Source organism: Bradysia coprophila, chromosome IV (genome assembly GCF_014529535.1).
Source record: "Bradysia coprophila strain Holo2 chromosome IV, BU_Bcop_v1, whole genome shotgun sequence".
Lineage (NCBI taxonomy): Eukaryota > Metazoa > Arthropoda > Insecta > Diptera > Sciaridae > Bradysia > Bradysia coprophila.
The window spans coordinates 5,875,219-5,902,879 of record NC_050738.1 but is presented as its reverse complement, the minus strand read 5'-3'; the positions used below and the strand labels follow the sequence as shown (position 1 = coordinate 5,902,879).

The following is a 27,661-nucleotide window of genomic DNA, read 5'->3' as shown; positions in this document are numbered from 1 at the left end:
AAATTTCGCTTCGCAGCAAATGTGTAAATTTGCTTCGCTTCCAAACAAGTGGCCAACAATTTTAAATGAAAAATGAATGTAGAAAGTAGAGACAAATTGTGGAATAGGTGAATTTGAATAAAAAAAATGGCCACTTTCATCGTATACCTCTATGTGTAATACTGAAATTGGAGTTATAAAAGTTCATAAAGTTTCATCCAGGTACAGGTAGCATTAGACGATTACTTTCATTTCTGACGGCATAGACAAAATCAAAATCACAAAATGAATAAAAGAGAGAACTCTGGGTATATGTAAATCATTTCCAGATATGTAAATCAACAATGCATGAACATGAGCGGCAGAATAGAATTTTAACTAGGACCTGATATCTGATCCTGTGTCCTCGTATAAGCTTGATTTAGTTACACAAAACAGAAAATAAACAAAGCTTTGTGTATTTATATTATATAGATATATATTTGCAAGCTTTGGGTTTAGGTTTGGGGTATGGGGAACAGGAGAGGTTTTTGTACAATGGTTTTTTTTTTTGGTATACATTTATCCATTTTACGTGATTGTGTTGTGGCATGTGGAAGAATTTTGCTGTGGTGTTTGTTTTTTTTTCGTTTCGTCGTTTGTTTCTCTTTTTTTGCTAGTTTTGTTAAACGAAATTGTGTTTTTTATTTACTCTGTGCTGTTTTCGGCAATAAATATCAGTGGACAGGATAAGTTTTTGAAATGATAATTTTCGTGCTGCTTGCGTAATGCTGAATGGGATTCAAAAGGACATGAAATAGTTTAACTACCGACAATCATTGGTACATCACACTGAAATAAAAATGATTAACTTAGGTCGCTCAAGGTTGCGCACTGGATGGGTAGCGCTGACGTCGCCGTCGACATATTATACGAAATGACAATGAACAATAAATCTTTAATCTGTTACAGACTGCAAGCTAGTATGACTAGTATGACTAGTATTATTATCGGGTCTATAGATCTCCTCGGTTTGCGAAACTGATGACAGCACAGCTCAGTGCAGTGGATTGAAGATTTTTTTTTAGGAATTCAACGTTTTTATTTTCCTTGACTTAAAATATCAACATTTTACGGTTACTAAAAGCGTTTAATTCAATTTTAGCATTTTCTATGTTAACCGTTTTCTCAAAAAATATTTCAAAAACTTCCCCTCTTTGCGAAGTTGGCTGTGTTTAGTTTGCACACAAATTTTGACATGCGATCGCACTGCCAGTGTCAGCCGAAGAAAAGTAGTAATCTGTTGATTCAAATCTTGTACTTAAATCTTGTACTTCAATTTTTTTAACATGCATTTTACTATATAAAGGACCATATTACCCAGACCTTGTCATTATTTTTATCGTCGTTATCGATAACAGATGAATAGCCGTATTTGACAGGTTTTCATTCGATATGGTTATGTGCAAATGGCCTAATCATTAGATCTCCTTACCAGCGCCACTAAAAAAAATGAAACCGGCGACTGGAAACTACATTCAATAGTATAAAAAAGGCATGAGGAAAAGGCATATAATTCAAAACAACCATTTTAAGAGACACTACTCCAGGTGAATTTAAACAAATTTGAACAAATGAATTTAAAGTTCAAACGCATTAAATTATCGCCAGACCAAGGTCATGGGACAAGATATACAGATTATGTCAATTGCATTGTTTGTAGATCCAAACTGTCAAACGTGCTTCCACTTCTTCACATTTTGCTATTAATTTATAATTTAGACCCAGGTTTCTGATATTGGTCTAGAGTTTAAACCTTTAATTTTTGAGTATTTTCGATAGAGGTATTTTAGAGAAACTGATGTTTATTCCTGAACTCGTTATCGATAACAGATCATATCCGTCCGTAACAGGTTAAAGACCCTTCAATAGATTATGTCGGGCTTCAATGTAAATCAAATGCTACATTTCTGTTTATTTGTTGCAACGTATCTCATTTTTTGTGCATAATATCCATCCACACAAACTGCTTCACTTCTGTTTTATCGTATTTGTAAAATATGCGCTGGAGTTTATTAGTATTTTACATGACAAGGGATAAAAAGTTGAAAAGTAGAGTTTTCGTGTGAATTTTGTTGATCCGAAGCGAAGCCGAGGTCAACAACTACACGAAAACGAGACTTTTCAACTTTTATCCCGAGTTTTGTAATGGATTTTACATGCTTTTGAAACCTAAACCAATTTTCTTGTTTTCCCTAGTGATGTAATTCGCCACTTTCGACTCTAGGGAAAACAAAAGTATGTAAACCTCATTTACAACTGCTTTTAAAATGTTCTCTACAGTTTCTTAGCATAGAAATAGCTATCCTGTTCCCCTGTATTTCCAAGTAATACTTAAAGATTAGTGCTTCAATGAAAATTACATTTACACTTGTGGTTATCGATATTTTAACATTTGATATTTTGATTCAGTCTAGCAGATTTTCGACGATATATCTTGTTCATATTTCACAATTGAATGGGATTAAATTAATGAAATCTAATTCCATATTGAAATACATGATAAATGCTAGGTTGCATTAAAATCAAGTATATCAATTTTCGGGAGCAAACCAGACTGGAGAGCCGCCAAATTTCAGCCGCCGAAAAACGGCGGCTAGACCCAAAACGACCCGCCGCCGCCGCCGCCGGAGATTTTGGTCGGCTAATTGCAGCTAGCCGCCGTAAGCCGCCGCCAGAGGTTTAGTAAAAGATTTAAAATTTCATGAAAAGCGCAAAAATTCGTTAAAAGTGCAAAAATTCGTTAAAAGCGCGAAAACTTGTGAGCCGCCTGAACTTTTTTAACAGCTAAGCCGTACTTAGCCGCCGCCGCCACACCTTTTTTGGACGGCTAGACGCCGCCGGCGTTTATTTTTCGGCTATCCACTCTGGAGCAAACCGACATTGGCAAAAGCTTTTTACAAGCTGCAATTATACAAATTGTAAGTTTCTATTCCGAAATGATCGACAAATCAGATCCGCTTTGAATGAATGCACTTTGTTCAGTGTTCCGTGAATGTGGCTCTTCAATGTCCCCAATTAGAATTGAATTAAATTATAATACGGTCGTGTATTGAGGCAGCTAAAAGATTTATAGAATTCACATTTTATAAATTGCTCTTATTTTCTACTCTTTCAGTCTGTCGTTAATGAATGTAAAGTAATGGGCAAACCAAAGCTTAAGCTTAATACTGAGGTACTGCTAACGTTCCAATCGGAGAGTCATTTGCTAAATGGAAATATTAAAGAGTGTATGCTCATTAAGGGATTATAAAATGGGTAATTCTGTGTTCTTACATTACGCAAACTTCTCAGAAACGAAAATTCATTTCGGATTCAGATTTAATATTTGAACAATTATAGGAGAGAGGGTTTCCATGACATCTCTTTGAGATGTATCATTTCAAACCAATGTTATTTATGCCATGGCAAATGCGATACCAACGTTATATATTACGCATCCGTGGAAAAATCTGGTTATTTATTTTATTTTTTATTTATCATCATTTAGAGACCAATTAACAGGCCGAGGCCCAATAATAAATCGGTTTTTTATCGGTCTTTATCTACGGGGGTGAAGCCGGGCGAGTCTTACAGAGTCCTATGTATGGATTGGATATACTAATTATCCAGCATAAACATAAGGTAAAGTGGAAGCAAAATAAAATGATCGACTCTGAGTGTATCCAGATTTAAAAGCCAGTATAGTCTTACATACCGCCGCGCCCATTTGAACTGTTTATATTACATTTGTTAGGTTTATTTGTAAACATTTCCAATGCACACGCATATAAGCTCGAAGTACAAGTGTGCGTGTGCTAGCTCAATACACCGAAAAAACATTGTGAATGTTATACAAATCGATCGAAAGCTTGTTATTTATAGTGGACCTGCTTAGGCTGAAAAAAGTGCATCTTACAAAATCGTTCTGACGATGATTGTAGGATTTTCCGCATCGATTCTGATTCCAAATTGATGTTGGGCAAAGACAGCAGCTCAATCGTTTACCAGTGAGCGGCCGTTATGTCACTTTTTTTCTATGACTTTTCATTCGTGAGGTTCGTGAGCGAGAAGAGATATCAATGTATGTACTTCCAACGGATAAATTATAGAAAAAAGTGCAATTTATTTTTTGACATTTGAATCCAAAATGGCGGAAAAAATTGGTCAAAGTCGAAAAATATTTTTTTCTCAAAGGCAAATCCCTAAAGCCGATAGAAAGACTGTAAATTCGCAAATACTTTCTTCGGAACGTTTATAGAGAATTTAAAGAGCTACAGTCTTCGACATTTCAAATGTCTCACTGTCAAATTTTTCTGAGAATTTCATTGTGTCATTGCAAATTCACAATGACATTCTTTGAAAAAAATTACAGTTTTTGAAAAAATGATTTGAAATGTCGAAGACTGTACGTCTACGTTTTTAATGTGACAATTGGTGTAAATGGCCCACCTTGCGTGAAATTTGCCGATCGAGGCGTAGCCGAAATTTTATTTTAGGAATTTCAAGAATTCATTCCAAAAATTAATAATTCGGCCACGCCTCGATTAATAAATTTAACATACGAAATTCCATTCACCATTGGCGAGTGTGTAGTGGTGTGTGGGACATTTTTTGTTGAGGGGTGTGGAGAGGTTGGACTTGTGACTAGAAAATAAGAAAAAATGGTTTTGATCAGTAATGACGTATTCTTTGGCCGCAAGGCAACAATAGTACATTTCGTACCGAGGACTAAAAGTCTTTTTTAGCGTGTGAGAAGTTTCTATTTTTCATACCTAGGACCCGAAAAGTACGACTTCGTCGCACGTTTTCTCAGTCCAATATGAAAAATACTATTCGTACCACGGACTAAAAGTCTTTTTTAGCGTATTCGATTCCAGACCTCGCCTTCGGCTCTGTCTGGAAACTTCTCACACGCTAAAGAAGACTTTTAGTCCTAGGAACGAAATGTCCAATTCCCATCATTAGTGATGGGAAAGTCACTTTCGCTGTATGTGGTATGTACTGCGCCCTCGGTATACACCTTGTGTGTATTTGTCTATGTTGAAATACACTATTACTCAACAACTTGAGGTTAAGTTTGGCCGTCGTGAAGTAAAGTTAAATTCGCATAACTTTCTGCAGTTTTTAACGAATGTGAAACTGTTGGATCTTATATTTCCTTCCGCGTAATAAGAAATAAAGAACCGAAAGCATTTTAATTTATTATGAATATTTCAACACGTTAATGAAGACGACGAAAACACTGATTTAACAGTGAACGAGTAAACTTTGTATCATTTCTTTAGTTTGATTATAACGAACCCTTTTGAGAGTAGAAGAAAAATGTGATTTTCAAGCAACGACATAAAATCACCGAAGCATTTAGAAAAAAAATTCAGGTCATGGAACAATTTTCTACTCAGTCAGAATATAACACTGCTGCACCAATTAAAAACAGGTTAAGACACAAGACACATACGAAGCCAGTTGGCACTTAAATTTCAACGATTATGTGGGTGGAGGCTACATATAACAAATTTGTTAATCCAATAAAGTAGACGTTTCTGTCTAAAAGTCTCAATTCAATTATAGGGGAAACTATTGATCAGAAGCTTTGAAAGCAGTAGTGGCATTTATTTGATTTACCACTTTCGGAACTGATTGCGCACTCACACCTCTTTTTCGTAGGAATTTTCATGGAAATAGTTTATTAGTGCATTCCAGCAGAAAATGTTGAACAATTTCGTAAACAACAACACTCATGCAATGATTGAAAATTTCGAAATCGTTTCCGAAATTGTAATAACATATTTCGTCGGCATACATCCAATTAAAGTTGGCATACAATTGATTGCAATGTAAAATGCTTATCATTCCTGAAGGAATAAACGGCATGGTTTTCTTGTGTATCTAAAACAGATCATAATATTTCGCTGTATCCACTAACTCTGTATTATAATTCCCCCATTGCACATATTATCAATTATAAATCATTTCGTTTGTTCATGCAATTATTTATGTAATTCACTGGTTATAACCCCAGTGTATGAGTGCGAGGATATGTTTGCGAATATGTGTGCTGAAAATCTGTATTTATAAATCCAATTAGAATTAATGGCAACTTCCCTAAGGACGATACACGATGTGTATACACTATATTACGGACGGGACGACAATATCATTTGCATGGCTTTTACTGTGATACTATTGATTTTCAAATAATTCGCAGCCAAAACACAGAACCGCCTTCTGATAATTTCCATTTGGGTGTCATTACATAACATAGAATCACATTTTCGTCATTGTTTATTTTAACTTGCGATGAGACACCGAGGCACTTTTCTGTGCAGTTAATTAACTGTGACCATGAGTTTCAACAATCGTAATTCACGATCGGTGGCCCAGTGTGATTACCTAATTGCTTTTATGCTTTTACATAATAATTCGTCACAAATACTTCCTGCCGTATGGTATTCGTGTATCTAAACAAACCTCGCATAAAACCACAACATTTTTAATCGCGTTGTTATACACACATTCAACTTAGTAAACTAATCGGAAAACATTGAAATCCTTTGAGCTTAAAGCTCACGAAACAACCGAAACCAGAAGCAGAAAATTGAAACTATGACGAAAAAAAAAAAGTTTGGTTTTTTGTGCCTCGTCTCCGCATCCACCGTGGTGATGGCGATATTATGTTACGTTTAAAACTCATTCATTCATTTTGTCCATATTAAAGATACCAAAAGAGGTAAATCTGGGTTACATGTCTGGTGGAGATGCGGTGACGAGTTAATGCATATATCCTATTTGTGTTACACTATACACACACGATGATATAACTTGAACTATGCTTGTTAGTTTGATACAAAATGGACATACTAAGCTCAACTGAAAAACCACAGACCAATACTCTCTCTAGCAAACAAACTCTCAGCTCCCTGTGTCAAATTCACACCTTATTTCTTTGTATTTTACAAACACTATTCTACATTTTGACTGACTACGCTATAATTTACATGTAAATTCCAAAGGCTACTTGCTTCTTTTACCACCTTAATCAAAGTAGTTTGGTTGCTATAGAGGGTATTGCACAGACAGATAAGCTAAGCATATGTCGCTTTGACAAGTGGTGGATAGACTGTAAAAAGGATGATGGGTAGAATCGAGTAGAGAGACTGTACTGGATAGAATATAACTCTTACGAACGAAATGGTTTTTCAATGTTGTGTACGGTTCGTTCGACTACGAAATCTCATCCCACTGGCCGTTGTTATAGCTTTTGTATGTTTTGTGAATAAAATTTGTAGACACAGTCACATGGCGTATGTATACAGAGGAGAAAATGCCATATTTTTGATGTGCTGCTCCATGGAAAACTCTATTCATCAACATTGAACACAGTGTTTGTGTGTAGATGCACTTAGATATGTAATTAAAATAAAAGGATTTTCCTTTTAGATAACGATTAGTTAAGAGGACGTTGAGGATTTGCTGTTATGTTTGCGACGGAAAAATGAAATTTGAGTCACTAAAATCGTTTGCACTGGATGTATGATTTGGTGCTTGAGTATAAGCGTATTATGAGTGGTTTATGATGGGGACGGTATATTGGTATTATTGAGATGTTAGGTTTAACAACGCTAAGAGACTTGAGATTTTTAATAGGGGTAACATGACAACAACCATGCTTGTGTATCATTTGAGCGATATTACATGACACATCAAAACCAACAAAAATCATCCAGCAAAAAAAATGAATTTCATCTGAGTATACAAGTCTCATTTTACATTTCATATTCATCCATGTCTTAACGTAAAATTATCTTGACGATAAGAGTAAGAATGTAAAATATAGCCGCAGTGTTGACATAGCAACTTTTTTAATAAATAATGACAAAAAACAAGCTGAATAACGTATAAATACAAAGAGGAATTTATTTTTAAAAAAAACTGAAATGAATAGTTAAATAGTTGAGAACATTTAATAAATTTATGCCAAACGACATGAGACAGCCAACAACAATTTTACATTGTCGTTCTTATTCCCTTGACTGAAAGTCAGGGTCTTATGAAAGAAAATACCCTTAAATGTCCGTAACGCTAAGTTCACTTTGATATTTTGAAAATGTTCTACATTGGCAAAAAACGTTAAATACAGAAAACGTCCGTACACTTGTGGACTCGATAACTCGAGTAATTCTTTACCGATTTGCAAAATTTTGGTTTTAATCGACGGAGAATGAAAATCATGAGGTTAAGTTCGTAGATGGGCAATATTGGAGTAATGAGATGGGAGTAATTCTCAAGAGATTTTTTTACTTGTTACCGCGATAACTTCCATAATTCTTATCCGATTTTCAAAGATTTTGTCTTAATCGACGAAGATTGAAATTCTTGAGGCTGAGTTTGCAGATGGATAATGTTCGAACAACGAGATGGGAGAAATTCTACACAGACGCTTTCTCTTGTTACCGCGCGATAACTTGAGTAATTTTTACCCGATTTTCAAATTTTTTGTTTTAATTGACAGAGCATGATATTGGAGTAGTGAGTTTGGAGTAATTGTAAACATAACTTGTTTACCACGACATTTTTGCAACGGATTTCCAGAAAAATTTCTTATTTGACGAGTAGTGAAATTCTGGATTTCTGGTCTAACAATTAAGAAGTACTTCCCAAAAGAGTTTTTGCTTGCTTGAGAAACCGATAGCTCGAGTAATTCTCAGAGGCTTCAAAAATCAATTTCGACCAGTAGCGTAATTCATGTGATTAAACTCGAACATTGGAATTTAATTGGACTAGTAATCTGGGATATACGACAATTTTTGCGTGAAATCCGTATTCTTAAAAGAATTTTTTTCGTTCCTAAAATGTTTGAACGAGTGTGAACTTTGTGGCCAGAGCGAAGCGAGGGCCGTAATTCACACGAGTTATATTTTTTCAAGAGGTAGGCAGGAAATACGCCAAATTATACTCAGACGCTTTTCCTTGTTATCGTGATAACTTAAGTAATTTTTACCCGATTTTAAGTTCGTAGATGGATAATATTGGAGTAGTGAGGTTGGAGTATAATTGTAAACACAACTTGTTACCGCGACATTTTTGCAACAGATTTCCAGAAAAAAAAATTATTCGACGAGTGAGTGAATATGGATTTCTGGTCGAACAATCTAGAAGTCTAGAACAATCTTGCTTGCTTGATAACACGATAACTCGAGTAATTCTCAGAGGCTTCGAAAATCGCAGATTTGAAAATATTAAGTGTTTTCGACCAGTATCGTAATTCATGTGGTTAAATTCGAACATTGGACTTTATTGGACTGGTAATCTGCGATATACGACAATTTTTGCGTGAAATCGCGTTCTTAAAAGAAATTTTTCGTTCCTAAAGTGTGAATTTTGCCAGAGCCGTAATTCACATGAGTTTTTTTTCCAAGAGGTAAGCAAGAAATGCGCCACCTGTTCAGCGCTTTTAGTAGACTATATAGGAGACTCAACTTAGGAGTAAGACATCGCTCGCTGGACCTTCAACTCATAGCTCTTTTTGTTTCTTCAGGAAATTAAATAAATATGAGTAAAATGAAGCATGTGATGACTGCTGTTTTCTGAATAAAAGAGACATCACCTTTTCATGTGACTTTAATTTTGTGATCTCAAAAACACCACCTCATTTAAAAATGGTTAGAAAACTAAGGCTGGAATTATAGAAAAAAATAGCCAGTCAAGGGACCTGACCCACCCAAGAGGTGGGGCCTAGTGAAACAGCGGCAATGTTTTACTCACTGGAAAATAATTTCTTTTTTTTCCTTTTTTGAACAAAACTGAAAACTGAAAGTTTTCTTTAAACAAAAACAAAAAAAAAATTCTCGAAAATTTAAAAGCACATACACAGAAAATTCCTTTTAACAAAAGATTGCTGGATGATAAAAGACTTCCGTTTCACGAATTTAACAGAAGAATTTACATTTTAAAGTGCGCATCTTTCTCTCAGTTTTTTTTTTTACGAAATTACTTCTGACATAATTTCCTGCGAAGCCATAAATATGAAATTACATAACTCAAAGCTATCCATTTCAACAGTGTAAAAACAAGCTTTTGAGGTATCAGGTTGAAAGTCGCTGAAAACAGACAAAGCACGAAATTAAAATTTGATCGAAAAGGGGTCTCAATGCTTCGTCGGTTTTCAGTATTAGTGAAGCAGTCTGTCTAAAACTTCAAAATGCGCCAAATATTTGTCTTGTCCGAAATATTTGGTTCCTTAGAACCACAATCCACGCCATCTCAGTTTTTTTATTTTGCGATTTAGTATGGAAATGAAAACTAAAATTGGCAATCAAAAAAAAATATGAAAAACCACTTAAAACAGCAAAGATTTCTCAATTTCCATACTAAATCGCAAAATAATAGTTATTTGTGTATCTGTTTTGGACGATTGTTTTTAGGCAATTTCGCTTGTTGCGAAAGTGCCTAAAATCAATCGTCCAAAACAGATACTCAAAAAAATTTTCATGTAAGGGGTCGAAAACCTGAGAAAAATATCGAAACTCCCTCATTTTCGGCCCCGACACATGAAATAGTTATTTACGTATCGATTGAGTAAGCCGAAAGAGTTACGTATTAAGTTTTGTATGCTTGCTAAGAGGACCGAAAGTAAAGAAATGTCAATTCAAGCGAATTGACAGCTTTACTTTCGGTCCTTTTAGCAAGCATACAAAAAAACTGACAGATTATAACAAAGGAGAAAAAAGCTCTCTCTCTCTCTCTCTCTCTGACGCATAAATTTATACGACTAATGGCGTGGATTCGACGTTTCTCGATCGCAAATTAGCGATTTATGCAACAAGTTGCGAAAAGTGGTTGTTTTTGTCACTAGCTAGATGTGAATTCCTTCTTTATGTTTTATGCACTTTTTCATGCATTATTTGAACGGCATTTAGAAGTACGTTTTATCATGGAAATCCTTTTTGTCACTCGTGACGAAAAGTACATAAAAATGAATGCCATTGAAATAGTGCATAAAAAAGTGAACAATTCGCGACGGAGTTGCATAATTCAATCTTTCGGTATTTGCGGCCGAAAAAGTAACTTTCCGCGTAGCATCACTCGTAAAAATACTATTTTCTAAAGATTCTGAAACACTGACATTGTTGGATTTGTCGAGTTGGTTTATTGACAAAGAACAATTTGCCAAACATTGTTAACATCTTCAGTCAAAGAGGTAAACACACGTAAACGACGTGTCTATAATATTTTTTAGTTAAAATATTTTTATAAAACACCTGGAAATCCATACCAACAGCTCAATTTCGATAACGGCGTGTAAAATAAAATGTAAACTGAACTGATAAAATATGTTGCCATTATACGATACGCTAAAAAGCCATTAAGCTTTCGCCTTTACACACGTTTTGTTTTTATATTTCTTGTGTGTCGCATAATAATATTGTTTGTGGATTCCGGCTGTCGAACGTTTATTTTCTTAATTGGAACGGATGGGGATTGGAAAGGATATATTTTTCTGTGCTAAATTAATCGTAATAGCTAGAAGATCCACATAACAATGTACATACATTTTGCACTAATTGTAACAGAAAACAAAAGGGATTTCAGTCAGCACAATCCGAGTTTAATTGCCGGTTTTGTTTCATTTTGAAAAATTTAGTCTGTCTAGCCGACAACCTGTTGAATTGCGACGTAGTACTAAGTCGTAATAATGGGTTTAGCAATCAATGACATACTGAAATTAATCAGGCGAGTGATATCAACTTTTAGAAGCTTCACTTTTAAAAAGCTTTTATATGTTATCATGTCCGCGTGTTAACATAGCGAAAGTGACGCGAGTCCCATTACAAGATTTTTTTAAATTTTTTTTTTGCAGCACTTCGAACGAAATAAGAAATCGTTCGTTACAATTCGCTGTAGATTGTTAGTCACTTCCAGTTAGACTCCTAAACTCTTCTTAGAACTTTTTTAAAATTTTTATAGTCTGCTCGCGTTGTCTAAGACGTTCGACAGAATATGGGGTCACCGTGTTTTTTTTTAGCTCGGGCTTCTTTTATAAAGAAACAGAGGAAATCTCTGCTAATAAAAATCAAAAATAGAGAAAAATGAGAAAGGAAGACAAGACAGCGAAATCATCTGTCCTCTGTTAAGTAATTATTTTTTTGATTTTCTTTTTTTTAAGTTTTTTTTTTGTTAAAAAAATTGTAACCGGTTGCAGAATGCCTATAAATGGTATCAGTTGTTGTGGAAGTATACGAACGTACTTGCGTCACAGCTCCGTTATATAAGGGTTTTGACTGATCTGTTTTAACCGTACCGTTCATTCTTTATTTTTATGGCTCAAAACGTCGCTAATGGTTCATCAGCCAATAATAAATCAATGTGGATAATAGATACAAAAGTTTGGTTCAAACAAGTCTTAAATGTAATCTACAGTACCACTTGGGAAACACTTTTCGCTTCATCTCTTTCAGACGCACCTTTGATTTTCTAATTTTTATGTCATACAGAGCAGCAGTTTTTCTCATTTTACCAGGACATACCATAATTCGTGAATTTCTACCGATATAATAGGTTGTTCCTGAATTCTTCCCACCGACAGGTTGTTCTCATTGTTAGTGCAATGATGTTTTAAACAGAATATTTTCCCATCGATAACGGAAACCGATAAAAAAACTGTTCAATTCAATTCTTATGTATTTCCGTTCATGATTCAGATTGTGTAGGCGCCCATAAAGTAGCAACTTGAAAAATCGAAGGTTAAAGCTTCAGTTCTACATTCAAATTCCTCATGAAATTATACGTTGACGTTAACCTTTCGGGTAGCATATCTCCCAAATTGATATATTAAATCAGCGAAAAAAAGAAGCAGAATAAAAAATAGATATAAAAAAAACCCTTCGCTCTACCTGCCTCCACTGAAAACGAATATTCCCGCGTTCATTTTATTTTCTTCCAGTCAATTTGTAACTTAAATCCTGACATTATTTCGAGTAAAATCAATAATATAAAATTCGCAGGCATAAAAAAAAATCCACCGAAAAAAAAAGGTTTGTTTATATATAAAACACGATACCGTTCTCCACAGACACCATTATTTCAAATTTGCATAATGTTAAATAAAATGTGTGCCAAAGTGTCCCCCGTTGTCTGCCTTTTGCGGATTGTATAATACGACTGTTTTTATTTGCCTAATATCGAAGTGTATAAGAATTTATTTTAACATTATACAAACATAGAAAAAACACTGAACAATGAAATAGCATTTCGGTTCTCGAAGGAAACGAAAATGTGAGGAAAATGCAAAGCCATGGAACAGAATGAACGAAGAGAGCCAAAAAAACAGCGTGTCGGTAATATCATTTTTGTATCAGAAAATAATAAAGGAAATTGTGGTTATATGAGGGAAGCTTAAATAACACCATGAAATTAATGTATTACCGGAGAACTTTTTTTCCCCTAAAAGAAATTCCCTTAGGCCTCTTGAAAGCAGCGTTTGTGGTTTATTTTCGAATCAAAAACATACCCAGTAAGAGCAGAGTTTTTCTGCCCATTTGGATAAGTTAATGTAAAAATCAGAGTTTAAGTGTAGCAGACAGCTGCGACGTTAGCCCCATACGAACTCAGCGACACAATTCTAAAAATCCGGAAAAATGACGTCACAAGAATATCGAGACCGATTTTCGAGATTTTTTTTTTGCTTTGTGACGAACGAATGGATCTTTCGAATTTCCACATAGTTTGCAGTAGCTTTCAAACAGAGACCTCATTCATGTGTTTCAACTCATATGTGTAATTCTATAGTCATTATACATCATTTGTCTAAGATCCACAAACTGCTGTAACCCACAAATTCGATTACCTGGAGTGGTAACCCAGGAGAAATTATCTGACCGTTGAATGTCTGAATGTCTAATTATTAAAGACAAATGAGTAATTGGTGTAACCCAATTTCGGCCAGTGAGGAACCTCTCGGATTAACCTTTATTTCTTGGTTTTCCTTTTCGGAAATTGTTACAAATGACACCTTAGTCCTATAAGTCACCAGAAGTTCGTACGGGTCTAAGAATATGCCGTTTCGCTGTTCATTCACATTTAATTTGAAATTTATTCTTGGGTCGATTCACAACAATTTACATTTATACGTAATTGTCATTGCATCGGCAGTCACACTATTTTTTAGGTCTTTTTCATTCACACTAGCCGATAACTATAACTAAGTTACGATTTCAAAATTCTAGGCATATACCCACTAAACAAGCACGAGTTCATTCTTGTCATCTGTTCCAGATTTGACGAATGACTTATGTTATTCCCTTGACTGAAAGTCAGGGTCTTACACCAGAAAATACCGAAATATGTGGGTGACAAAAAAGTTCACTATGATTGAAAATGTATGAAATGGTATGAAAAACGTTAAATGTGGGTGACAAAAAATCGTTGAAGGCACGATAACTTGAGTAATTCTCAAGCTATTTGGATGAATCTTTTTTTTAAATATGTGGAATTAAAATCTCGAGGCTAAGTTCGAAGATGGGCAATGTGGGACGAAGGATCTGGAAGCTATCCAGGAAAAACAGGATTTTACACTGTTGATTATAGCCTCTATCGAAAAAGATTACTTTGATGAAATTTGATTTGGTTGCGTAGTGTGTGTAAATCGTATAAGTATGTTTTCGATAATGTGCATGAAACAAGTAAAAAGAAAAATTTCGTCAGTACATGCCCAGCCTCTAACCGGTAAACATCTCTTGTTAGTGAACTGCTAACAAATCTGATGTTGACTATCAAATTTGATAGTTGACTAACAACTTGATAGTTGAGTAACAATTTGATAGTTGACTATCAAATTTGATAGTTGACTATCAAATTTGATAGTTGACTAACAACTTGATAGTTGACTATCAAATTTGATAGTTGACTAACAACTTGATAGTTGACTATCAAATTTGATAGTTGACTAACAACTTGATAGTTGACTATCAAATTTGATAGTTGACTAACAACTTGATAGTTGACTAACAACTTGATAGTTGACTATCAAATTTGATAGTTGACTAACAACTTGATAGTTGACTATCAAATTTGATAGTTGACTAACAACTTGATAGTTGACTATCAAATTTGATAGTTGACTAACAACTTGATAGTTGACTATCAAATTTGATAGTTGACTATCAAAATTGATAGTTGACTATCAAATTTGATAGTTGACTATCAAAATTGATAGTTGATTGTTGACTATCAAATTTGATAGTTGACTAACAACTTGATAGTTGAGTAACAATTTGATAGTTGACTATCAAATTTGATAGTTGACTAACAACTTGATAGTTGACTATCAAATTTGATAGTTGACTAACAACTTGATAGTTGACTATCAAATTTGATAGTTGACTAACAACTTGATAGTTGACTATCAAATTTGATAGTTGACTAACAACTTGATAGTTGACTAACAACTTGATAGTTGACTATCAAATTTTGATAGTTGACTATCAAATTTTGATAGTTGACTATCAAATTTGATAGTTGACTATCAAATTTGATAGTTGACTATCAAAATTGATAGTTGACTATCAAAATTGATAGTTGACTATCAAATTTGATAGTTGACTATCAAAATTGATAGTTGACTATCAAAATTGATAGTTGACTATCAAAATTGATAGTTGACTATCAAAATTGATAGTTGACTATCAAATTTGATAGTTGACTAACAAATTTAATGCGTCTACTATACCAAAGAAAGATGTTTTTTACTCAATGTCTTACGGCAGAAAAATGCCTGCTATCAAATGAGCACACTATGATTGAAAAGTGTAGGAAATTTTTATGTTAAATGTAACCATCTTTCTTTGTAGGCAATGTAACTTAAGTCATTCTCAACTAATTTCTAAAAATTATTTTTTTTAAATTCATTATTCCAACAATCAAACAAAATATTTTACAACTCATTCAATTTTACCGATAAAAAATAATAAATTACCGATAGAAATGTGGTACATGTCGCTGGCACCTCTTCAGTAAATCAGTAAAAAAAGGCTTTCCTTCACACTTTGTCGATTTTGGAAATATAAAGCAATGGCGGTTCGTTCCTAGGGACTCCATCCTTCAACGAAATGTAATGAGAAGGCGTTCTGTTCGCTCCTAGGGAATTCATCCTTCTACGAAATGTAATGCAAAGGAGTTCTGTTCGTTCCTAGGGACTCCATCCTTCAACGAAATGTAATGAGAAGGCGTTTTGTTCGTTCCTAGGGAATTCATCCTTCTACGAAATGTAACTTAGAGACGTTTCGTCAATTCTTCACTTTTGTCGCTTTCTGAATCGACGAAAAAAATCGACAAAAGTGAAGAAACGACAAAAAAAAATAAATTAATTTATCGGTCGTTTATTACCATCCAAATTTTATTCACGATTGAAGGTTTTGTAAATTTAGTAAGTACCGGGGGACTTCCTTTTTTGTACAAAACTGTAAGAGAAGAACATCTATCGCGTTTTTTATTTTTTACCAAAGTGAAAGAGTCCTCTCATCGTTCCACATTCGTAAAACTTCGCATCTACTCTGATTAAATTTGACAAAATGGCAATCAAACAGAATAATAGATAGCTCATACGAGTGGGAAGTTTGCGGCCAGAGCGGAGCGAGGGCCGTAATTCACACGAGTCTCATTTTTTTTACGATTTGTGGTTGATTGAAAATCTTGCTGCAAATTTATAAGAAAAATGAGAACTCAAAGATCATTCGGTCTTACGTTCGAAGGTTTATTTGAAGAACTTTTTCTGTCAAATTTTGTTGTCATGTATAGAGTAATCGATACATTAAATGTAGGTATTTGTATCAGTGATGTTTCGGAAGTTCAACAATGAAATTGATCAAAAATATATTGAAAAAATGGTCAGTCAAGGGACCTGACCCGCCCAAAAGGTGGGACCTAGTTTAAACAAATGAAGTAAAAGATTTCGCGCCACCAATTATGGACTTAAGTCAATAAAATACACAACAATTGTATTATGCTGCCGTTTACGCTGGTCTTATCACACAACCTGAATGGTCTGTATAAGACATTGGGCATGTGTTCATATGATTTGTCAGATATATTGTCAAGTAATTGTTAAAAGTGCATGTATTGGCAATATCGTCTGTGAATGTGACGAGAGTAAAAAAGATTCTTTAATCAATTTCATTCCCAGAACTACATAGGTCCTACATTCCATCAGTGAAGATTCTTGATACAAAGTACATAATGGTTATTTATGACATCGAGTGCGAAGTAGTTTATAAGGCTCTAGATGTGTAATTATGACACTTCGCACCGAGATTCATACAACGTTTTATGCAACAGATGGATCTAAAGTTCGCAGTTTAAAACTGCCAGTTTTTGAATATTATGATCTCGAGTTTCATAAAATACTTTGACCGCACTGTAGCATCATCCATCGTCTCCATTCTCGCCAAATAAACATAAATTCCTTTGCCAAAGCCAAAAAATTAATTTAATTTGAAAATATCTCATTTTGCCTTAAGACATCCACAATTTTAAAAGAATATTTTGCTCCTTCAAAGTTTTTTTTAAGGAAATATAAAAAATGTTCAATTTCTTCATCCAATTCTATATATGCTATGCCATGATGTACGACTTGATGGTGTGATATATTGTACATTATACACAGTGGGAGTATATATGTGAGTTTTTATACACCCCATCCGTAAGGGTTCTATTTATGAAAATAAGTACATTATTGGGTCGGAGGTACCATGTGGAATATGGATGAATGATTTGATTTTTTGTTGTGTTCGTGTGGTGAACGGAGAAGTTATTTGCATTTATATGCAAAGTTTTTGAAGGGCCAATATTGATTTGTTATTCAGCTTTATTGTTGTGTTTTTGTGGCAGAAGTAAGCTAACAGATGGGAAAACTTTATTATTAGTGGGTCTGATTTGAAAAAATTCATGTTTTTATGTAAAATGCAATTACGCTCCCAAAGGCTATAGATTTACATTTAGATAAATTGTGCGAAATTTTGGATTCTGTAGACAAATTTTACAGTGGAGTTGTGTGTTCCGGATAAAAAGTTATGCCATGCGTGTGTTCCCATGTCGAGGGGTCACCGACATCCAGGGATTATCATGAGATTATTTTGAAGTCGGTGATCCCTCGTCCCATGTACGTCTTTCGTTTCAGTATGTTTGCGTTACTTTTCTTCCTTTCAACAACTTTATTGTCATAAGTTTTTTAATGTAGGCCACCCCATAGATCGGCACTTCTATCGACCGCGTTATTAAGCACTTGCTGCGTGCGTCGCTCTACGTGTCAAATATTTGCTGTATTGTCGATAAAATAGCAATATAACGAATTTGTCAGCATCTTTTCACTGAACGAAAAAGACCTACCGAATTTGGGCACATTTTACTGTGGACCTTTTTTATATGCCTAGTAAAATTTTGGATCCCAGAAGCCAAAACCGCTTTCAAAAAATGCGTTCCTCGGAGGGATTCTTTTGAAAGTGGACCTACCGAAATCGGTCTGTACAGTGGACTTTTTTAAATGTGTATTGATAGGTATTGATCCACAGAAGACAAAACAAGTGTTTTCTAAATTTTTAGATGCTTGCGCAGCTAGTGGGAGCTAGAGATGCATTACGCCATCAGTTCTCTTTTAACAATTCTATCTCAATTCCACCTGACAGAGCCATTTTCACCATTTTTCGAAAGATGTCGTTGCAACAATCTTGGTGTCAACGAGGGTTCGAAAAATTGTGATTTGATTTTGAAAACGGCTGATGTTGGCCAAAAGAGATCATCAAAAAAGTGGATTCATGTACAATTCCTTATTTTTATGATCAAATTCATCTGTTACCGATAACGACGACAAAAATAATGACAAGCTCTGGTAAATACTGTCCTTTATACAGGAAAATGCATGTTAAAAAAATTGAAGTACAAGATTTGAAATCAACCGATTAAAAATACTTTGATGGATGGAAGTAATAGACCAAATAATAATGACTGTCTGACATGACAGTGTCATATGCTTCCCGTCTGTAACAGGTTTTTGATGTCTTTGTGATTTTCCAAATCAGGTCAGTGATTAGCAACCCCTGTATATCTGATTCCATCGCAGAGAAAAATATGGGCCTAGATCTAAATCTTTTTGTGATTAACAGTACGCGACCGAATCTTTTTTAGAATTAAAATTTAATCCATTCAGGGACTTATCCCCAAATGAGTAATCCTGATCGAAAACATGCACTTTTATTATGGAAGTATCTTGGGATGTCATCGGAAAGGTAATTGCATGTCGGTTTTTCAAAGGAATCTCTCACTCCGCTTCAACTAAAGGACTTTGTTTTACGTTTAGTTAATTTTCCGGAAAGCGCTGACTTTATAGATTTCCGCTTCCTTCCACCTTGACCAACCACACCTACTCTTAACCGAAGTACAATTTAATCAATTTTCTTGTTCAATACAAAAATGTCCCGGACGTAATAATGTTCCAAAGTTTCCTGATTTTTTTTTCTTCTTCGATTACTGCTTCGACTCGTGCACAGTGTGCACATTTACAACATAACAAGCCAAAACAAAACCAAAATCCCAATGTTATATCTTATTCATGACATTTATTTACTTATTTTGTCTTTTTTTACCATAAAAAATCTCTTATGATTCTTTAAAACAATATTCTCAAGATGTACGAAGCATTTCTACTAAATAAAGACATTTTTCTCTTCAAAACTGAGGAAATACCCCATGTTGACAAAGCTTTTGAAAAATTGTTCATTGTTCCATCCATATTTTGGGTTTATATCTCAACATGTTACATGAGAAGATGGATGGTAATCGTGGATAATGTTTTTGTCCCATCAACCAGATATATACACAACACACACACACACAATGAAATGATGGTTGCAAGCTGTATTTATGTACAATACGTTGTTAAGTATGAACATCAATAATTTTCTTTCCTTTGTGGGGTATAATTTTTCGTTCACCTACCGTCAACAGATACAATTTTCTGGTTGATAAATATTTCTTAAATAATTATGGATATAATACGGTACTTTGACTATTCGGAGTGAAGTTGGGGTGATGGATAATGTTCACGCATAATGAGCGAAAAAAAAAAGAAATGTTGCGAATACGACTAATTGACTGTAAGCTTTTGTCTGTAGGGAGTAAAAGGAAAGTACAAGGGACACAGCGATGTTTTTCTTCCAAAAGTTTAAATTTAATTTCAATAATGCAATCACATTAAAAGGAATTATTCATTAATCATCCCATAAGTAATAATTACCATGGTGTATTAAACTACCATCCAATCCACCATATCCTAATAAACTACCTCATGACTATTTCCCACATATTTTCTATTCATTCGCAAACATCAAACATTACTATTCATTTAAATCGAACATACAAGCTTACCAGCAGCGAGGGAAGAAGAAAGTAATAAAAAAAAAAACGTATACACATCTCAACCTCCCGTGCATTGAGAATATCGTCCGAGATTTTTTCCAATAAAGCTAATAGCTGCAATCAACTTGCAAACAACCATCATTATTTTCCACATAATGGGAATAGTTTCCCTCATTAAAGAGACTTGGGGAAATAACAGAAGCCTTTGATATGCACATAAAACAAACCGTTTGCTTTTATACAAATAAATATACAGAAATGGTTAGTATGTTGGAGGGCTTTTAATGATTGACCGAAGTCTGAATGAGAATATTGAGGATTCCGTTAAAAATGAAAATAAAACAATTTGCACAATAATGGATAATGGATTTTTACTGATTGAAGAAACGGCAAAGTGATAGAATCACATACATTTATATTTCCTGGAGTATTGTGCATAATACCTAGAACGGAGAGCTTGATTTTAAAACCTTTTTTTATATAAACAAAAAAATAAAACCACCACCCGGAGGCTATTTTCCGCTCGCGTATTTGATACTTGTTTGTGTTTGTGTTCTTAATTTAGCAAAAGTGCTAATTTCATTGGGGAAATTATTGAGTTGCATACTTTCTGCAACCGAGTGTCACAATGCGACATATTTTGTAACTCAGTTGAGTGTGGAAATGTAAGATTTTTGCTCACTGTTTTGGTCACTTGAAAATTAGTTATAAATCGAAATATTCCTCGAAATAACAATCGAGTGATTTCTGGAGAAAATAGTTATTTATGACATCGAGTGGTAATGTCTGTATTAGGCTTTCGATGATAGCTGATCGTTTGCTCTATTTTCAAGGTTGCTAGGAATCTCGCGCCGCGTTATTCACAATAATTCACTTTTTGACGCATTTTGTATAAGGAAGATATCACTTTGTGAATTATTGTGAATGACGCGGCGCGAGGTTCCTTAACGCCGTTTTCAAACGTGCCTTTGAGAAAATGTTTTTTTGATTTTCTCGAATTTTCCAGAATTTTTGGAGCAATTTCAGTTTTTAAGATTTTCGATTTTTCTAATTTTTTTTTAATTTTTTCAATTTCGAGAAAATCAGGAGAATCAAAAAAGTGAGAAAATTCTCTTGATTTTTGTGGATATCTTGCATCAAAAGGACCATAAAAACGAGCCGTCAGAACAGTCGGAGCGTTTGCTGCGACTGAGCCCCGTACGAACCCGTACATCTATTGCGCACGTGACCCTAGTGCGTCTGTCTCTGTCACCCTAGTTGAAGTCAAATTATTATGAAATGTGTACATCTTACAAATTGCGCATAGCGCAATTACGAAGCCCCGTACGACGTTCCTTTCAAATGTAACACAAATTTCAAGTTGACCTAAAATTTTAATTTATTGAGAGGCCTAAGGCCTAGTTACGGCCTTAGTCCAACGACCCAAATTTAATTTTTTTTCAACATCATTATATTCGGCCTTCGATTACCTTCCAAATGAAACAAAAATTAGGAAAATCGGACGAAATTTACTCGAGATATATGCAAAATACACTTAGGGCCGTGTAGCGGGCTTAGTCCAAGGACCCAAATTTAATTTTTTTTCCAACAACATTCTATTTGGTGTCCGATTACCTTTCAAATGAAACAAAATTTAGGAAAATCGGATCAAATTTACTCGAGTTATATGCAAAACACACTTAGGGCCGTGGAGAGGCCTTAGTCCAAGGACCCAAATTTTAAATTTTTTTTCAACAACATTCTATTCGATGTTCAATTACCTTTTAAATGAAACAAAAATTAGGAAAAACGGATGAAATTTACTCGAGTTATATGCAAAATACACTTAGGGCCGAGTAGCGGCCTTAGTCCAAGGACCAAAATTTAATTTTTTTTCAACAACATTCTATTCCTCGTTCGATTACTTTTCAAATGAAACAAAAATTAGGAAAATCGGATCAAATTTACTCGAGTTATATGCAAAATACACTTAGGGCCGAGGAGCGGCCTCAGTCCAAGGACCTAATTTTCAAACATTTTTCTCACCACATTCTATTCGGTATTCAATTACCTTTCATATAAGACAAAAATTAGCAAAATTGGATGAGATTTACTCGACTTATATACAAAATACACTTAGGGCCGAGGAGCGGCCTCAGTCCAAGGACCCAAATTTAAAACGTTCTTCGCCACATTATATTCGGGCTTCGATTACCTTTCAAATGAAACAAAAATCACGAAAAAAGGATGAAATTTACTCGAGTTATATGCAAAATACACTTAGGGCCGAGTAGCCTTTCACTTCTAGGGCCCTAACTCACGGGCCTTTCGCCCGATTTTAATAAACTTTTTTTTTCCTGGATCGGTATCAACATTACCTATCTTTTGCCGTTTCATTTACATTTCCAACGTTTTTTTTGCCGTAAATATCCCCAAAAGACCTTAAAGCACTTAGTCGGCCCTAACTCGCGAAGGGCCGACCTAAATATGCCCATCTACGAACTTAGCCTCACTATTTTAATTATCTTTCAGGGAAAATTTTTTTTTTGAAATCGGATTTGATTTACTCAAGATATCGACGTGACGGACAGACGGACAGACGGACAGACAAAATTTTTATTGCGGATTCGTCATCTATGAACATAGGCAAACACTTTGCCATTACCGTCTGCTTCGAATTCCATCAATTACACACGGCATCGTAATCCTATAAGCCCCGTTGTACTTCGTACGGGGCTAAAAACTGAATTAAAATCTTGCAAGTGTAGCCTTTAGAGTTCAAGAATTTATTGAATTCCTTAATTTTGTACACATACGTAACCAACTTCCAGGTACTTGTAAGTGCCATAGCATAGATCTCCAAATACACCATTTGTTGCTGGTATAGCGCACGAATTTTTATTCGCACAATACTCGTTAACAATAGCTAAGCTGTTTTGATTGATGCAATTTTGATCGCCAATCGGAGCAGATTCGCCCGACGGGTTAATAGTGCAAATTCTGTCCGATATACGACCATAATTTGCTTTCGCAACGATAATCGATTCGCCTGGGCCGCATTTTAAATTCAAAGTGAGTGTTTCACAGGCTCTTTCAGTGTTAACTTTACATGGGGATCGGCATCCGCAACCGCAAGTGCTCGCATCATCTGTTAAAAGTGTAATATTTGAAAGAAAGAGTTTATTTTGTTGATATTTTAACACACTGCCTGGTAAACCGAGAGTTAGGCACAATAATATATTCAAAAACAGCAATGGTATCTTGATATCCCTCATCTCTATGAATTTTAACACGAATTTCGCTTGACGAAAACACTTTTTACTTTCGAACCACAATCCCACTGTTCAAAGTCACTACAACTTCAGCTAGTATGATTATATCAACGCTGAATGTATCGTTTTTTTAGGAATGTTGTACATGATGCGGCAGCGGTATGACGATAGAGCTACACTTGAGTAAACGTTTAGATGTTCGAAAACTGAAGCTGGCAAATATACGTTGTCACATTTGCGCATTTTAATTCTTTAGAGGTCGAATATAGGCCAGGAAGAAGGAGGTACAGAATCGTTTTTCAGAACTGCTCATATTATAATTGGCTAACTCACTGTATTAGGTTAAAAACCAATCTTAACTTAAAACTTAAAACCGAACTTAAATTATGAACTTTAATGAGCCACATTTATAACGTGACATTATGGGCGAGCTACTCAATTCCTCGACTAGAGTGAGTTGGTGTCATATTTTCACTTGCAAAGTTCATTCACCATCTCACTACTCATTCATGCTTTGTGTCATTGAAAAGGTGAGACACGTAGTAATGATTGCAGACAGGGTTTTCATTTTTAAATTGCTTGGTGGCACCAGAGGCAGTCATATGTCAATGTCAATTAAAATCCCAATATGGGCCATGTCCATCAACTGCTGTGGTAGAAATTTGTGTAAAGCTTTTGAGGGATTCTTTTGAAAAACAGCCTACCGAAATCGGACGCATTTTCCAGTGGACTTTTTTATATGTGCCTAGAAAGGACTTCGACCCAAGAACCCAAAACCACTTTCAAAAAAATTCTTCGAAGCTTTTGTGACTGGTGAAAGGTGACCAAAAACCGAAAACTTGCACTTTTATTACAAAAATTTCTCCAGTTACACGAACCGTACAGGGTCGTGTGGGGTGTCATTAGAAAGGTATTCACATGTACTATTGAGCCGAATAGAGACTCGTTGGTTTTAAAATTAATCTACACTGAAATATGTGCAGTTGAAGTTTTCAACCGAAAACTTGCACTTTTCTTACCAATATTTCTCTTTGTCTCCCTATGTCTCTATCTGGTGAACCAAAGTTGGATATCGGTGTGAGAAATGCTGTCAGGTACTGGATTCACTTTACCGGAATCTTTGGCCTGCAAATTGGAATAGCTAAAAAAAAAAGTTGCCTTAACGTGTGAATGTTTATTGATAAGTTTTATTTCCCACCGATCGACTCGTGGATTCGTGGATTTTTTTACATTTTAAAGGAAAAGTGTGTAATTGATAATTTTCCTCAAAATAGGCGCACACAGCAATGCTCTTTCTACATAATAAATATTCCATTTAGTGACTTGGTAGTTACATAATAAACTGTATCGACTATTGATTGCCGAACACGAAAATCTGCAAACGGCAGCAAATATTGTACATGATTAAACTGTAATTTTCTCAACATCAATAAAGAAAAAAACAACAACACTGGCTGGGTAGATATAAAACACGAAGTTGAGATAATCAGAAATGATTGATTGCCTGAAACGGGAAATCTTGCTGAAAATGGAAAACATAATAGACCGACAGGAAGAAAAAGAGAGCACACTTTAGTCAAGCAACAACTCAGATTTTTTTCTTCTTCATCTTAACTCGCACAAAACTATAAAATTGGATCTATCCTACCTATCCATCACCGAGTCAAAACTGCCGTAATAATATTTCGATACTTCCTACACGTCCCTATATACCATACAATGTACAACATATTGTTTTACATCTAGGGTTTATATTAGGTGTATGTATGCTTGCAAAATTGTCTGTGATGTGCTTCGCTTTCATTTTCTAACAACGGACAGTAGATAAATTGAAGTGAAGGGCGAAGATAAATAATGACTTAGATTTTAAATAGGCCGAGGTTTCAGAATGTATCTGGGAATTTCGTGTATTTTTCAAAAAACAGATGAAGGAAGGAAATTTGACTCTTTTACAGAATGTTGTTAGAATAAGAAATCATCCAAAGTGTTTGTATTCAAATCGAACATTATTTGAGCAATCGTTTGCACGTTTAGTCTGTTGAATTGATGGAAATACTTTTGTAGACGATTATATCATCGGCTATCGATAGCGACGACAAAATTAAAAGATGATGAGAGCTGCGATTATAATGACACCGTACAGATATTCAGCAACGACGATAAAATAAAGATTTTTTATCTGATACAGATTAAATCGAAAGAAGATTTCGATAGTTACAGTATACACTGGTGATATGTGGTTGCTGTCTTCTTTCTTTTAGCTAACGATTTCATTTTGAAATCATAACGGAAATGGCTAATGTAAACTTTTAAGGACGGATAGTCTCTTGTTAACGGTGTCTGTTATAGCAAATCGAATCTTAAAACAAATGAAAAGAAAGATTTTATTTTAATATGTCCGAAATATTGAGATCCAATGAATAGGGTGGTCCAAATTTGTATAATTCTTGTTTGTTGATGGCTCGTTCGCGTCCCCCTAGCAATTAGGTTACGGCGAGAAACTCAGATCGACATAAAAAAAAATCGGAGATCGGACGTGTTGGGTTAGCGCAACGCAGCAAAATTAGAAAATGACCCCAAATGACTCCGAAATTGGGTTCCAAATCGAACTTAATTGTTTTTGTCACATTCCCAAATGGTGTCAAGTGATACAATACAGTCCAACGAATGGAATAAGCACCTTGAGTACATTTGTCGTTATGAACCACTATCGCTTCGAAAGTCAAGATTTTTTTCAGAGGAATACTACTGGGCCGAAAAATTGGAGGCTGTGGTTATTATCGGAAATAATAGAGGTTGTCAAGAGCTACAAATTAGGCAGAGGCCCTCCGATATTTTCTCCGATTTCTTTATTCCGATCATAGTTTCTCGGTACGACCTTTCACACAAATGGGATCACCCTACTAATCAAGTAGTAGATTCGGATCATCAATGTCTTGAAAATGCTCAGAGATCAAGAGAACTGAAAGACAAGATAATTGTGCTAGGAATATGCTTGCCGTCTACAACAGATTGATCAGATTGTTTGACTGTACAAGCATCTGATGTTTATTACATTCCTTAGAGTGTGAACTTGGCCTTGTTTTTCTTGACCGACGTATGTCTAATAACAAATAATAAACTATTAATTTCGTCTGGCCATGTTTAACGAAGCATCTGCGATGTGTCTATTAGCATTACACTGGTCAGCAATTTATAACAATCTGGCGAAAACCATCTAATCCTTTTGAAGCCATTCATTTACCAAAACACATGTAATTGTTTAACGGGTGAGTAAACATGGGTACAGGATTAAAATGTAAATCAATTAGTTTTAGTTTAAGCACAGTAAAACGAGACTACCGGGGACATCATCTTCTTTTGTATGTTATGTTGGAAAGTTTACATTAAATTTTAAAAAAAAGAACAGAAACGAAAACATGATTGTTGTTGAAATGAAACCGTTCGTGTGTTTTGTTATGGGAAAAGATTTAAAAAGTTACATGTAAAATTACGTATAAAAGAAAAGAAATGAAAGAGCAGAGTTTTCCAACTTCATCGAAACGAATTCTTCAGCTTGGCAAGCTTCGAACGAATTTTTATGGATACCAAATGAAATTCATGTGCAGAGAGTTGATTCCTTTTTCTTTCTTTTGCATTATGTGAGTCGTGGCAGAAAGAAAACGAACAATTTTGCTTTATTTTTATAGCAGTTCAAGAGAAGCAAAAAAAAACTTTAACAATTTTCTTGAAGATAAAATGAAATTCCTTTCATAACACATTTATGATAAAGATCCCATGCATCAATGTACTGTTCTGTTATGCCTTTATACATACTTATATGGGGTTGTACATAAAACATTCCAATTTTTTTCTCGTTCAATTTTAACTATTTCTCACATAAATTTATTTACCCAGTGGTATTTTACCTTGGAAAATATTTTATGGACCATTAAAAACGGAAAAGTATACATATTCGGGCGAGGAATTTATTTAAAATATTTTTTTCCGAGCCAAAGACTGGT

The 27,661-nt window shown here is 34.8% G+C and overlaps 1 protein-coding gene and 1 long non-coding RNA gene across 2 annotated transcripts; one reads left to right on the top strand and one right to left on the bottom strand.

Annotated features, from left to right (window-relative positions):
• The first annotated feature begins 1,073 nt into the window (after positions 1-1,073).
• On the top strand, positions 1,074-26,679 carry LOC119066812. The gene is made up of 3 exons (XR_005085800.1): positions 1,074-1,253; positions 19,013-19,027; positions 26,669-26,679. It is a non-coding gene; the product is annotated as an uncharacterized LOC119066812 (long non-coding RNA).
• On the bottom strand, positions 23,157-23,810 carry LOC119066800 (L-rhamnose-binding lectin ELEL-1-like). The gene is made up of 2 exons (XM_037169465.1): positions 23,591-23,810; positions 23,157-23,533 (listed from the first exon to the last, which is right to left on the bottom strand). Exons 1-2 carry the CDS (start codon positions 23,658-23,660, stop codon positions 23,184-23,186), a joined length of 420 nt encoding a protein of 139 aa, XP_037025360.1. The 5' UTR covers positions 23,661-23,810; the 3' UTR covers positions 23,157-23,183.
• Positions 26,680-27,661: the final 982 nt, after the last annotated feature.